The sequence below is a fragment of the Furipterus horrens genome, unplaced genomic scaffold (assembly GCF_987537825.1).
Source record: "Furipterus horrens unplaced genomic scaffold, mFurHor1.1.pri manual_scaffold_1, whole genome shotgun sequence".
Classification (NCBI taxonomy): domain Eukaryota; kingdom Metazoa; phylum Chordata; class Mammalia; order Chiroptera; family Furipteridae; genus Furipterus; species Furipterus horrens.
The window spans coordinates 206562787-206576147 of record NW_028327171.1 but is presented as its reverse complement, the minus strand read 5'-3'; the positions used below and the strand labels follow the sequence as shown (position 1 = coordinate 206576147).

Sequence of the window (13361 nt, the reverse complement as noted above, 5' to 3'; positions counted from 1 at the left end):
TCAGGGCCGGATGAGACTCTTGGCGTCAACGCCGAGATGTGGCCAGAGGGGAGCTTCTCTGCTGCTAGAAAATCATTCTTTCAGCTTCAGGGCTGAGATAGCCGACCGAGCCCAGCGCCCGGCTAGGCGCGGCACTGGGCGATAGGGACCGGAAAGGTCTCCGCTCTCCTGGCATCTAGGGATCCTGGGAAGAAAGGGTCAGTTAAGCCACAAAATTCCCTCCAAAGATCATTTCATACAGAGATGCGCTATAAAGACACGAGACAGGACAAGGTAGCAGAAGCTGCTTGTGGCCGTGCGCAGCAGTAAGTGCGCAACCCCAGCTCCCGCGCGCCGGATGAAAACGCTTCGACCCTCAGAAATGCGCAACAGCAAAGAGGCAGGTCAACTTTATACTTATTTTATTACAATAAAAGGGCCTTTTCCTCTGTTTCAAATCGTCCGTAGGTTTTCCTCTGTTTCAAATCGTCCGTAGGGGGAAGAGGTGGTTGCTAACCTTTCCTCCGGCTCCCCGCAATCAGTTCAGAGTCTTTCGAAACTCCTTTCCTGGCCCAGGGGCTGGACCCCTGAAGTGAGGTCTGGGGACCCCGCCGCTTCCCTCCGGCAGGGGCAGGGACCCACGCAGAGTTCGCCCCCTCAAGCTTGGGGAGACCGCGCGCCCCGCTGAGCCCTGAGGGGCGGAGACTCAAGGCGGGCTTTGCTCAATAAGGGCGGGGCCCGTCGCCTTGTCTGCGCGACCATTGGCCGCGAGCTCCGGACTGGCGGGTGGGCGTCACGGGCCGGGCCCACCCCCTTGGCAATGTCTTCAGCCTGCTGCACTCCTAACTTAAGCATTTATTCCACTGGGATAGAAGCGGTAGGAGCAGCGTTGGCACCGGCGAACCATGGCTGGGATTTTCTATTTCGTTCTCTTTTCGTTTCTCTTTGGGATTTGCGACGCTGTCACCGGTTCCAGGGTGTATCCCGCGAATGAAGGTAAGAGCGCGGTGCCCTTTCTGCGATCGGGGACCGAGAGCGGACGATCCACCGGTGAAGGTTCCTCGGAAGCGCGAGGCCGGGGGATGTGTGTGTACGGGGGGCGGTGGGGGAGATCTCGGCGTGAGCAGTGCGTCCCGACTCGGTAGAAAGGGGCCGAGGCGAAGGGATCTGCAAAGGGGCGGCGTGGGGCAGCTGAGTAACCAGACCCAGGCAGTGACCCGTGCTTGCGGCGAGGCTGCCCAAGTTTGTAGCGAAAGGACAAAGTTTATCAGCATCCACCGGAGAGGCCAGCTCGAGGCGTCCTAGGGGATTCACGGGAGCCAATGGCAAGATTAAAAATAATAATAATTCTGTGGCCCAAGTCCTCGTCACCATCACTCACGACACCAAGCCCCAGTCGAGGGGGAAACGGAAGCCCGGAGCCGGTGAGGGCTTGTTGCTCCCCTGCTCTTGTAGAAGCCGTTCTAGCTATGGTTTCTGCAAAGTTTCCGGAGCCCTGCGCTTTCCGGGACCGTACTGCTGGGCCTCCGCTGCGCAGCGGTCGTAGTGCGGCTCGCCGGTAGCCAGTGACCCGATTTCTAGCACCAGCGTCAGACACCTTTCTCCCCGCGGGGCTCTGCGCCCCGGGGACGCGTTCGCTGGTCTAAGGGGCCCCATGCTCCTTAGATCACCCCGCAGACGTGGTGAACCCACTGGCAAGTTAAACGTACTCAAGTTTCTTGGTTTTTGTTTTTTTGCCCCAGAACTGTACACTGGGTTAGTTTGGAGGGAACTCGCGGGCCCGACTGGACTCGGTGCTCAGTGTTCTGCGCGAGTGTATGGACGTGCGGGAAGGATTGTGTGTGTCTCTGCGTCGGGGAGGTGGGGGTTGAGCATTTCGTTTCTGTTGATCTAAGAGAAAACATGTGTGTACGTGTTCGTGTGTCCATGTGTGTATGCGCGCTCGCACACATGCGTGTATGCGGTGCGTGGGTGCCCGTGTGTCTGTGTGCGAGTGCCCTGATTGTGTGCGCGTGTGTTCCGGCGAAGGCTTGTGCTCGAGCCTGCGTTCATCCAGCCTCGTATCTGTCTCGCCGGCTTTTTCACCACGATCCCACCACCAGCACATCCATCCATCCATCCATCCATGTCCACGCATGCATCTCTTCATTCGTCCATCTCTCCAGATCCGTCCACCTATCCCTGTGCAATTCTATTATTTTCCCTGTTCCGAAGGAGGGAGCCAAAAACCAACTTAGCCTTGGCTGGGTAGCCGGTACCCAGAGTTCGCCAGACGGAGGCTCGGAGAGATGCACACACCTGCCGGCAGGCACTGCTTGGGAGGAAAGGGGCGCTCTCACACCCCGCCTACCTCCTCCCTGCTTCCGACGTGGCTCTAGGTGCCAACTCGGCCGCTGCCGCCCCTTGGTCCCCACGGTTAATTTTCTTATCGGAATCGTGGATCTCACGTTCTGCTGGTTACTTTGCACACTTGTTAGGACGTCCCCCAAGACCTCACTGCACCGACGCCGAGGTTTTTTTTTTTTGCTTTTCGTTTTTTACTCATTTCTTGCTTTTTCTTTTGGAAGGAAAACTTGGGAGCCCTAGACACAAAAGGCCCTGAAGGAGCCGTAGGCTGATGTAGAAAGAAGGGGGGCAGTCAACCCCTCTCAAACCCCTCCTCCCCCTTAAAATTAATTCATTTTGTTGCTTTTTATTCCCGTCACGTCTCCTTTTCTCCCTTTTCCCCTCCCTTTCTACTCCCTCCCTTTTTTTGTAAATTGGGTCTTATTGTTCCCTTTGTGTCCCTAATCCACCTTACATAAATCCAAATGGATGTAGCGGGCTTTTCTCTAGGGACAGAGAAGAGAGAATGAGGCCGAAGGTGGGGGCGCAACTTCGGGCGGGAGCGACCCAGAGAAGGCTCTACATTTTAAAATAATTAACAGACGCCAGGAATTCAGGCTTCCCGGGAAAACCAAGAGAAAGAGTCTGATTTTAACTCCTTTGACTTCGTGGTGAAATGAGAGGGGAGATGGGCAGAACCCAGAAGCCGGGGCGGGGGTGGGAGGCGTTGAGAGTTGGGGTACGCAAGAGCAAGGACGAAGGCTTCCTCTTCCCACCCCTCCCCCAGCCTAAAGAGGCAGCCTCGCCGATCAAATTAATAACCCAGTGGTTCCTTTGAGATGGGCCTTTCGACCCCCAGGCCTGCAGATCTCGGTGGGAAAGAGAACGTGGAGAGGTTAGGAATTTACTGCGTCCTTTTCAGGGTCGTAGATGCCTAAGATTGCCCCAGCCTGGGCGGGATACAGCAGCTCTATAGCCGCGCTGCGGGTCCCCCTAAGCTTTGATGCACGTTTAGGAGTAGCCCACGCATATTAACTCGACTCCATACCTCAAATTCAAACCAGTGATTTCCTCTCCGGTGGAGGAGGAATCTCAGATGGTCCTCAAAAAGACCTGGGGGAGAGAATAATTCAGTTCATTTGCATTCTCATTCTACACGTCTGCCACCCCCACCCCCACCCCCATTTCTGGAACTTTGATATTTAAAAAAGCAGCGGATCCCACATTCAGGGCCGGTTTCTTTGGTGGCGGAGGGGGGGACATGGTAGGGGAGAAAGCCTCTTCATGACCCTTGGAGTGCTCTCAGATAGAATTCACTTGTGGCTCTGTCACCATGATGATGAGTTATACGGTCATCTGAAACTTGTAAAAACAAATAACTCCTGTAGACACCAGACAGAGATGAATTCGGATTTTGCTCTGGACGGCAACTGCGCTACACAGATATATTTATTTTTTGAATTGTACTTGAGATTCTCTATTCATCCTTTTTAGAAAATGAATCAACCGAGTCCGGGGATGGAATTTTAAATGCTAAGCAAGTTAAATAAATAAGAACTTGCAGATTTAAAGAAGGGAGAAGATCAAGTGAGTAATGATTATTTACATAAGTGAGACCAAGTTTAGGTTTTGATCAGAGTTGGATATGCGCACCCTCAGCACATATGGAAACGCTCAGGCAAATGGTTTTTGTAGTATTGGCTTTTTGCAATTGGAAATTAATCTATTTTTCTTTTCTTTTCTCTCTCTCTCTCTCTCTCTCTCTCTCTTTTTTTTTTCCTTGCAGTTACCTTATTGGATTCCAGATCTGTTCAGGGAGAACTTGGGTGGATAGCAAGCCCTTTGGAAGGAGGGGTAAGTTCCAAGTCACTCTCTGCTCCAAAGGGTAAAAAAGGAGTGATTAACAACTTTCTGAGAGTCCTAATGGCTTGATTCTTGTTGATTGTCGTGAGGGGGTCAGATTTCCGCCATGGCCTATGAAGTGAATTACGCTTTGTTGCAGAAACCCTATACTCCCCTTGGATAGGTCTGTCATGGAAGAACTAGAAACCAAGAGGGCAGAAAGGGTTTTCGAAATTAGGAGATCGGTAGAGGCATAGACTTAGATGCCTGTTTAAAACTAAAATACCAACAAGAAATGCAATCTGGGGACCAAATTAGAATTTACGCCTGTTTCACTGTCATGGCTGTGAAGTACGGACAGGGTTAATGTTAGAGCAACCGTTCTGCGTCCAGATGAGGAACATGAATAACTAAAGAAACCAGGGAGAAAAGCCTCTCATTGTACCAGTTGCAGGTTCCAGTGCTGTGCACCAGCAGCAGGAGCTCCTTACCTTGCTCTCACGGTGACCTGAAATCAGCTGCCGTGCTCTTGCACACTGAGAGGAAGCCTGCTGAACTTGTGCCAGGGGCACAATACATGCAGCCAGCACCACCAGCTTGAGCATTGTTGGTGCTAAGTGTGCAAAGTTTTAAGTATTTGGAGTCTTGGATCTTTGCGGGTGGGGAGGCTGTGTTTTAAAGAGAGAGAACGCACTGTTCGTTTCTTCCTGAGTTTGCCATCACTGCCCCCACTGGAAGACTCAGAGACTAGAATTAGGTCACTGGCCACATTCTCTCCCCCCTGACCTTACCCCTTCATGACAGGTCGGAATGAGTCAGCTTTGGAAAGAAATCAGTACAGTGTGTATCCCTGGCTTTTGCCAAATTGAAATAACTCTCAAGTTCGTTAAAAATTAAGCATATTATCCTACCTTTAGGTGCTTGAGAGTCTGTGACTGAACCAAATGATTAAAAACAATAGGGATGAAAGGAAGATTAGGGGTCGTTACCAGGCAAAAATTGTAATGCCAGCACCCAGTATGGTGCTTTAACCTGTCGATCAAATAAGCAATAAAAGATGAAAAGAAAAATAAAAATTCATAGGAAATGTTATAGAAGATGGATTTCAAAAACAGGACAAGAAATAGTCATGAAAATGGAGAATCTTAGGCTTTTCCCCAAGCCAACCTCGTAATACATTTTAAATGAAATGGAGATGGCCCTGCCTTCCTCTTTTTCTGCCTGAACTTGACTGCAGTTATTTGGGTCTCTGCTGAAAAATTCCAGTCTGCCCTCAAAACCATTTTTTTTTTTTAAGGGAAGGAGAATGATTGGCAGGCCTCTGGCAGTGTAGACAGGCTGTATTCACTGCTGATTGCAGGCAATTGCCCTCATCCTTTGAATGCGAAGAAAGATACAGCTTTATCTTGTGAGAGTCAGACTCTTATTAATCCTACACCCTGGAAAGGTCACTGCTTCGGGAAGGTTTTCCCAGGCTACACGGGGGCCGTTGCTCTGTAGGTTGAATGTATTAGAACTCGCCCCTAAATTGAGGATAGAAGGTGTTAGTACGGCATTAAACTTTTTAATGAGCCTTATTTTCCCTACTGGCTGCTCTCAGGCTTGAAGAGAGAATGAATCAAGTTATGACTCTGCATCTGACTTGTTGCACTAAATATACACGGGCCTATTTAAAAGCAAGGAGTGACACATTTTTGAGTACAGTCTATGGTCTATCTAGTTTCTGGAAAGCTTTTACTGCAATTTAATATGCTGCAGACTCCACATCGCCCTGCCCCTCCCCCTCCCCTTCCTCAGACTGCTGAAAAAGCACCTGGTCCCTTTTTCTAGACATAAAACTTCTCTCACTTGTCTTGAAGTCTCTTTAAAAAAAATACTATGTATACTGATTACTGTATACAACCCAGAACTTTTTATGGGTGGAGCATAGTTTTTCCTTTCCTTAAATGTGTGTAACGTTGTAAGTATTGTTATGAGGGGTTTTTTTTGTGCACCAGAGAAATAGTCGTTCCAAAATACATAATAGCCATTGAGAAATTATGTGCCAAGTTATAAAATTTAATTAATCTCTATATTTTCTGAGGACTTTTTCAGGCTTAGAGTGACAAATGGATTAGACCTCTACCAAGCAGGAATAGATTGGCTTTCAAAAGTTCTTTCTAGCTGAGGGAAAAAGCATATTTGAGTCTTTTGATTATTCTGAAATCTCTAGTTAGAGTTAGAACAGATAACATATTGGCTGGAAAGTTGGGATGAGAGATTGTCCAGTAATGACATTTATTTGTTGTTGTTATTATTTTTGAAAAAAAAAAAGAAAAAGAAACCGTATTTGACAATACCACCAATGAAAAAAATATATATATAGTCAGAGACAACTCTACTCTTTTGTTTTTCCATCAGAACAGCTAAACAGAACATGAGATTAATGGAAAGTGATGGCTCCTGATGGCAATGTTATAGCAAAAACCTAATTTCTTGGCAGTGCTCATTTAAAGGAGTATATTGAGTTTCTGACATTGATTGTAAAACATAAAACTAAGGGGATATTTCTCATTTTCTGGTGAATTGATCAGTGTGTTTAGACAATCAAGTTCAGGCTGGAAAATTCGTGTTACACTTGAATTATCCCATATGAACCTTTTGGAGATACACCTATGTGCTTTCATTTACATTGATATATGTGTTTTTCTATATTCCCTTTGTTCTGAGATGAGAAACATGCTGAATGTTTTTTTGTTTTTAAGGTGGGAACCTATTTTTGGATTTATATGAATTTCCCCAAATAAGTAAATTATTGGCCATTTATTTGTTAGTGGATAAAAAAGAAATTTTAATCACCACAGGGCACTTGTCCCTCCCAGTTCCAACTTTCACAATGGTAGCAGATGAAAGGGATAGAGAAGTTTATGCATTATGGCTCTTCACCTAGTCACATTTCCATCCATTAACAATTTCCCTACATGGATGGGGAACCTGTTAAAAGATACAGTATGATTCTATGTACTCATTGTACTGAATGGAGCTTTAAGTGAAGCTATTAAGGAATATGCATTTTTTAAACTCTCCTTTTTTCTTTTAATTATATTCATGTGTTAGATATTTAAGCTGATATATACCAGATCTATATAAATGCACTACTGTAGATATTAATTAAGAGCCTTGTAGGAGCCCCAGAACAATCTCGCTTCTTTTAGGATTATGTTTTAAACTATGGAGAGAGTGAAATTACTACTTTAGTCATAGTAAGTTCAAACTGTTCCACCATTAGTATCTTTGTTAAGAAGTAGATTACAAAGAAAACTCTATGATACTTTAAAAAAATGTCTTGAGCTTTCAATCACAAATACTGCATAATATTTTACTTTCAATATCCCCATAATATTTGGAAGCATAGCATGTGTGCATTCTTATTTACTTATGTGCATATGTTTTAAAAGTAGGAACCATATACAAACATTTAATGGAATGCATGCTCTCTCAGCGTTCCACCATTACAAATGACAGCATATTGGAGAAGTCCAACCAGAAAGTTTACTCTCTCTCTTCCCAGGATTACCCAAACCAGAATGGTGAGATTTTCTTTCGCTCTTGAAAGAGTAGTCACAGTGCCAAAAAAAGAGAGAAAAAGCATCCGCTGACTTTTTCTTTAGGTATTAGAGAGCAAAGTTCTGACAGGAGCACCACTAATTAACTGATAATTGTCTTCCTTTGGCAAGCTCTGCTCTTCCTGCTCTTAATTTGCAGGTCTCTGTTCAGTTGTTGAAAGAATACACATACTAGTTTTTCATTTATGAGTAAAGTTGAACTGTTGCCACTTGAAATTGTAACTGTTGTAATAGGTGAATTTGAGGTTGTTAGACCACCACAAGGAAATACTGAGAACTCATAAGTAATCAATCCACCATTGCCCCTGGGTTTAAGGAGAAAGAATGAAACACTTAAAAAAAAAAAAAAAAAAAAAACACACACAACACTTCTCCAATAAAATATTGTCTTATCTCCTCCATAACAGGCTTTACCAGTGAGGACTGGTGCTCAGTAGATTTCTTATTGAAAAAAATAATAGCAATAGTCGTATGAGAGTAAAGTAGGATTTGACAGATCACTGTGTGATGATGTTTTGCAATTGATACATTTCCTTTGGATCTTTGCAGTGGGAGGAAGTGAGTATTATGGATGAAAAAAATACACCCATCCGAACCTACCAAGTGTGCAACGTGATGGAACCCAGCCAGAATAATTGGCTCCGAACTGATTGGATCACCCGAGAAGGGGCTCAGAGGGTGTACATTGAGATCAAGTTCACCTTGAGGGACTGCAATAGTCTTCCGGGCGTCATGGGGACTTGCAAGGAGACCTTTAACCTGTACTATTATGAATCAGACAACGACAAAGAACGTTTTATTCGAGAGAGCCAGTTTGCCAAGATTGACACCATTGCCGCTGATGAGAGCTTCACCCAAGTGGACATTGGTGACCGAATCATGAAGTTGAACACCGAGATCCGAGATGTAGGGCCATTGAGCAAAAAGGGGTTTTATCTGGCTTTTCAGGATGTGGGCGCCTGCATTGCCCTGGTGTCGGTCCGTGTGTTCTATAAGAAGTGTCCACTCACAGTTCGCAATCTGGCCCAGTTTCCAGACACCATCACAGGGGCTGATACATCTTCCCTGGTGGAGGTCCGAGGCTCCTGTGTCAACAACTCAGAAGAGAAGGATGTGCCAAAAATGTACTGTGGGGCAGATGGTGAGTGGCTGGTACCCATTGGCAACTGCCTGTGCAATGCTGGGCATGAAGAGCGGAATGGAGAATGCCAAGGTAAGATGAGCCATATTGTACTTTTCATTAGGGCTTAGTGCACATAATTAAATCAGAGATGAGACTCAATGGAGTAGAGCCAGTAATTAGCAGCCCCCTGTGGGATGGGGTGGGACAGAGGGGTCTAATGAGTAAGTGCTGTAGCTCCAGGTGGCAAGGCTGAGACCAGCCTGATAGTGACAATGTAAATGATGCTGCCGTAATCAGCAGAAGGCCAAACACATTTGCTAACGGGCACTTTGATCTGAACTGGCTTGATGTACCCTCGGAAATGGAAATGATCAAGCTGAAGAAATGGGCTTGATTGATCCTTCCTTAAAGAGGGGGGACAGATTTTTACAAACCACAGTATTTCTGCCTGTAGACTTGATAAAATGGTAAATTTTATCTGGTGACCTGTGTATGTACATAAACAATTTACATGTAAAATTAGGATTGCATTGTAGTTCTCTCAAGCTATGTGAAGAATGCCCAGTTCCCTTTGTGGACCAGGGTAGACATGGTTCAGCAAAGTGGTGACAGTGTTTTGAGTACATTTGTTCCACTGAGCACCCATTGATAGGGTCCCTGAGTGAAATTAATCTTGGTGATTCATTTCCTCCAAGAGGTGATAAAGAACTAGTAAGAGTTTTCTCATTTGATCTGTGGTCAGAGGCAATATTAAATTGTGATCCATTTTGGTTATTGAGTGTTTGAAGAAATCTAGGTATTTTTATCATGTTAATTTCTATGTAGCATTATTACTAAAGTGATTTTTTTTTTCTAGTTTAGAGTTCACTATGTAATTTGTTCTTCCCATATGTCCCCTTTCTATCAGAATATTGGGGAGTTAGTAAAGTTTTTTTTTTCTTAAAAAAAAGCATTTTTGAGTAAGGGATAAGAGTAATTCATTTGTACATGTATGGCTCATGTCTTGTGTGGCTTAAGGCTTTAAAAATCAGTAGCCAAGGTTTTTATTTTTGGCTGGTATTTATTTTTCATGGTTATCAATAGTCTACTGCTACCAGTCTCACTGTGGTCCTACGAAACAGTGTGACTCTGGTCCCGTTTATGGAACAGATCAGATTAATCTTTTCTCAGGGTGATTGTTGAGCTGTAGACTGGATTGCCCATGGTTCACCTGATTTGGTAATTAAAGAGCCTGAAATAACTGTCTGCCAAACAATTTGTCTGGCATTCCAACCATCTTAATGACACGGTGGGATTAACTATGGGGCAATCCACTTTACTGACTAAAAATCAACAATAATTTGGTGTCATAGAACTATGCCTTTCTCCTTTCATGGTTTATGCTTTTCCAAAGTTTCATTTGTTATTTGCTGTAGTTATCTTTAGTAGTAGCTAACAATGAGTGTCTTTTAATTTAATTACAAACCAACAGGGTAAAGGCTGGCTACCTTTTCTGTTAACCTAGAGTAAAAAGGTAAATCTGTAAACTTGAACATTTAAAAGTTGGAATTTAAAGTTTGTTGTTGACTTAGCAACTACAAGATCAGCTGTACCAAAGTGAAACCTTGGAGTAAACTCTGGTAGTGATATTAGAAAGTATGTGAGTGCATTCTTATTGACACATAAATTACAATAATCATAGAAGGAATGGTGAAATGAACTGGGTGATGACACCCCATCACATTTTACAGTAAATTATTCTGCCTTTTCGATTTTTGCAAAATGGGCCATGCACATCTTCACATGTCAAGATTCTTCTATGTATTTTTTTTTAAAATACCATTGTCCTTTCATGTCCTGCTCAGATGTTCACATGTCTGGCATTAGAATGTCTCCGTATCTAATGTCATTGATTTTCAATTGTCACAGAGCCCAGTAACTCATATGTTGCTCCACTGAGAAACTCCTTGACAGTTTTACAACCCAAATTAGGAGAAAAAGAGAAAAAGATGGAGGGGAAATGAATGTAAAGGCAATTGAACATGTTAGTGGTTTGTTATATGGAAATAATCTTGGGATTAATCATGTGCTTCACAGAAGGAGAGTGATTCCACGTTTTAGGTCCAGTTCTTTTCTGAGCGAATTGTTCCTAACATGGGGTCAGATAGTGGAAAAGGAAGGTTCGCTGAGCCACTTTTGAGAATCTTTGGTGTTTCCATATCTGCTCCTCAAGTTTGTTTGTTTGTTTGTTTCTTTCTTTTTGCTGTTCATAAAATGATCAGTTCTTTTGAGAAGACACTTATTGGCAAAAACCTTGCACTTTGGTTGCTTCTTTGTTTATGATAGTCCTAGTAAGAATATCTGATGAATTTAGGAGGAAAGGAACAACTTGAATGACAAAGGATTGTTAAATTCCAAACTTGGGTGAGACTTTTTAAAGACTATAAAGTCCAAGGAGTGATAAAAATGGTTGTCTCCACCCTTGACCTCATTATTGGGATTTCAGAGAACTATCCAAGTGGACCAGAAGGAACATCAACACAAGGAAATGTGTCTCAGTTTGGTTACTTAGCTGTATGACCTTGAAGATGTTTCTTAGGCCCTCTGAGCCTTGATTTGTTCCATCTATAAAATGGGTTGATAATAATTGTACTTATCTTACGGAGTTGTTATGAGGAAATGCTGCTTTCAGGTTGGTAAAAGTCACCTTGTAGATGATAAAACATGGAATCAATGTCAATGCTAGCATTTCTTTTATCCCTCTGCTCTTCCCAAGGCCATAGCTGGTGACTTTAAAAGGTGTTGAGCTGAAGCAGAAAAAGGGTGTTAATCTCCCAGTCACTCCTGGAAGTCAAGGCTAAAGATAGGAACAATTGCCCATGTCTTAACAAAGAATAATGTCCATTTTCACACTTCATATTGCAAATGATATTTGGAGAGTGTCATTATTTTTTTCCCTGAAGGAAAGCAAACTTGCCTTTGAGTAAGAGAAAAGTGATTTGGGGCGGGACAAGAAAGAGGAGGTGAGAAGAGAGCTTAAGAAGGGGTATAATGGAGAACTGGCAAGGCTTCAGAACTCTGGCAGCAGGTTCCTCCCCAATTGTCTTTTCAATGGGTATACTGTGGCAGGGCAAATAGAAGAACAGGTGAAAGGTCACCTACTTCCTCATCCATCTTCCTTGGGGTCTGGGAGGTCAGAGTGAAGATTGATTAAGATCTTAAATGTTTGACAAAGGATCCCTGAGCAGAACTGGGCAGGGCGGGTGGGAGTCTGGGGTGTGCTGTTGTTTAAACCTAACCCTGGTCATCTGTTGGAGTCCTCAAGGGACCTTGGGGACAAAACTACACTTCCTCTTCGAGTTCTTACTTCCAAGCAGTACATGCTAATGGAGACGTGAAGAGCTGCCTCAAGAGCATCCAGAGCGGCAGGGTGATGGCGGTCTTGCCCTCTGAAGCAGCCGCAAGTTCATTGTGCTCTTGAATAACATTTTCTGAAATGATTTGGCTCAGCCTCAGCAGGACAGGACAACAAAGAGTGTGAGTCACTCATCCGCCCTCCCCAGGACAATGGCCGGCTGGCCTTCCAAGCAGTTTGAACTTGCCTGCTGATAGGATGCAGAAGATATGAAATTATTCTAGTTAGTCTAGTTACCAGTCCTCCTCAGATGGTCAGAAAAGGAAACAAAATCCACCTCAGACCCCTGCCCCCATACACACAGGCATTCCCCTCAGTGAGGAAATCTTCCGGGTGTTTTACAGAGATATTTTTATTACCTCAGAAATATTAAGCAGAAAGCAGAGAGGAAAAGATTCTCTATGAACTTATTTTTTGCTTAATTAAAAAACTAAAAAATGGAAATCACATATTCACTCTTTGTGAAATATTAGTAAGCAATATTTTCAGAGACTATATAGAGAAGTATAACTAATAAAAAGAAAGCATTTTTATAGAGTCACTCTTAAGGCCAAGTAAGTGGTCATAACTGACAAAATTTAGCCAGGTAGAAATCAAGTCTTATTAAAATATACAATTTTGTTATAAATTATTTGGGGTCACATATATCTAGGAACTACATTATATATCATTATATATGGTGCCTTAATATCAGCACAGATATCTTGTTAAAAGCTGTTTTAAGAAAGAACAAGACAGAAATGCTTTGATGTCTGTAGAATAGAAATATTTCAAATCTGTTCGCTGAAAAGAGAGGGCTGTTGTTAAAAAAAAATATCATGATCACTTTGTTTTCCTAAGGACCTTAGGAGAAGGAAGTACTGGAACGGAGGCATTTAAAATATAGTTCAGAAAGACGCTGTTTTATGTCCTTTTTACGTCTGAAATTTTCTTCTACCTTTGAATCGTGTCTTTAAGAATCAATTGCTTGAATCCTGTGGCAGCTTTCATCCCAGCTTTGAAGCATGGCTGTGATCATTGAAAGACGCAATTCTTTATATATGAGAAGAACAGGGTTTAATTGTTGTCCTTTTTCTGTTCTACTTTTTTATTT

At 43.5% G+C, this 13361-nt stretch overlaps 1 protein-coding gene across 1 annotated transcript; it reads left to right on the top strand.

Moving 5' to 3' along the window:
- Positions 1-848: 848 nt before the first annotated feature.
- Positions 849-12449, top strand: LOC150022706 (ephrin type-A receptor 4-like). The gene is made up of 4 exons (XM_090288406.1): positions 849-975; positions 4091-4158; positions 8301-8964; positions 12364-12449. The coding sequence occupies exons 1-4, from the start codon at positions 885-887 to the stop codon at positions 12447-12449; spliced, it is 909 nt and encodes a 302-aa protein (XP_090144532.1). The 5' UTR covers positions 849-884.
- The last annotated feature ends 912 nt before the right edge of the window (positions 12450-13361 follow it).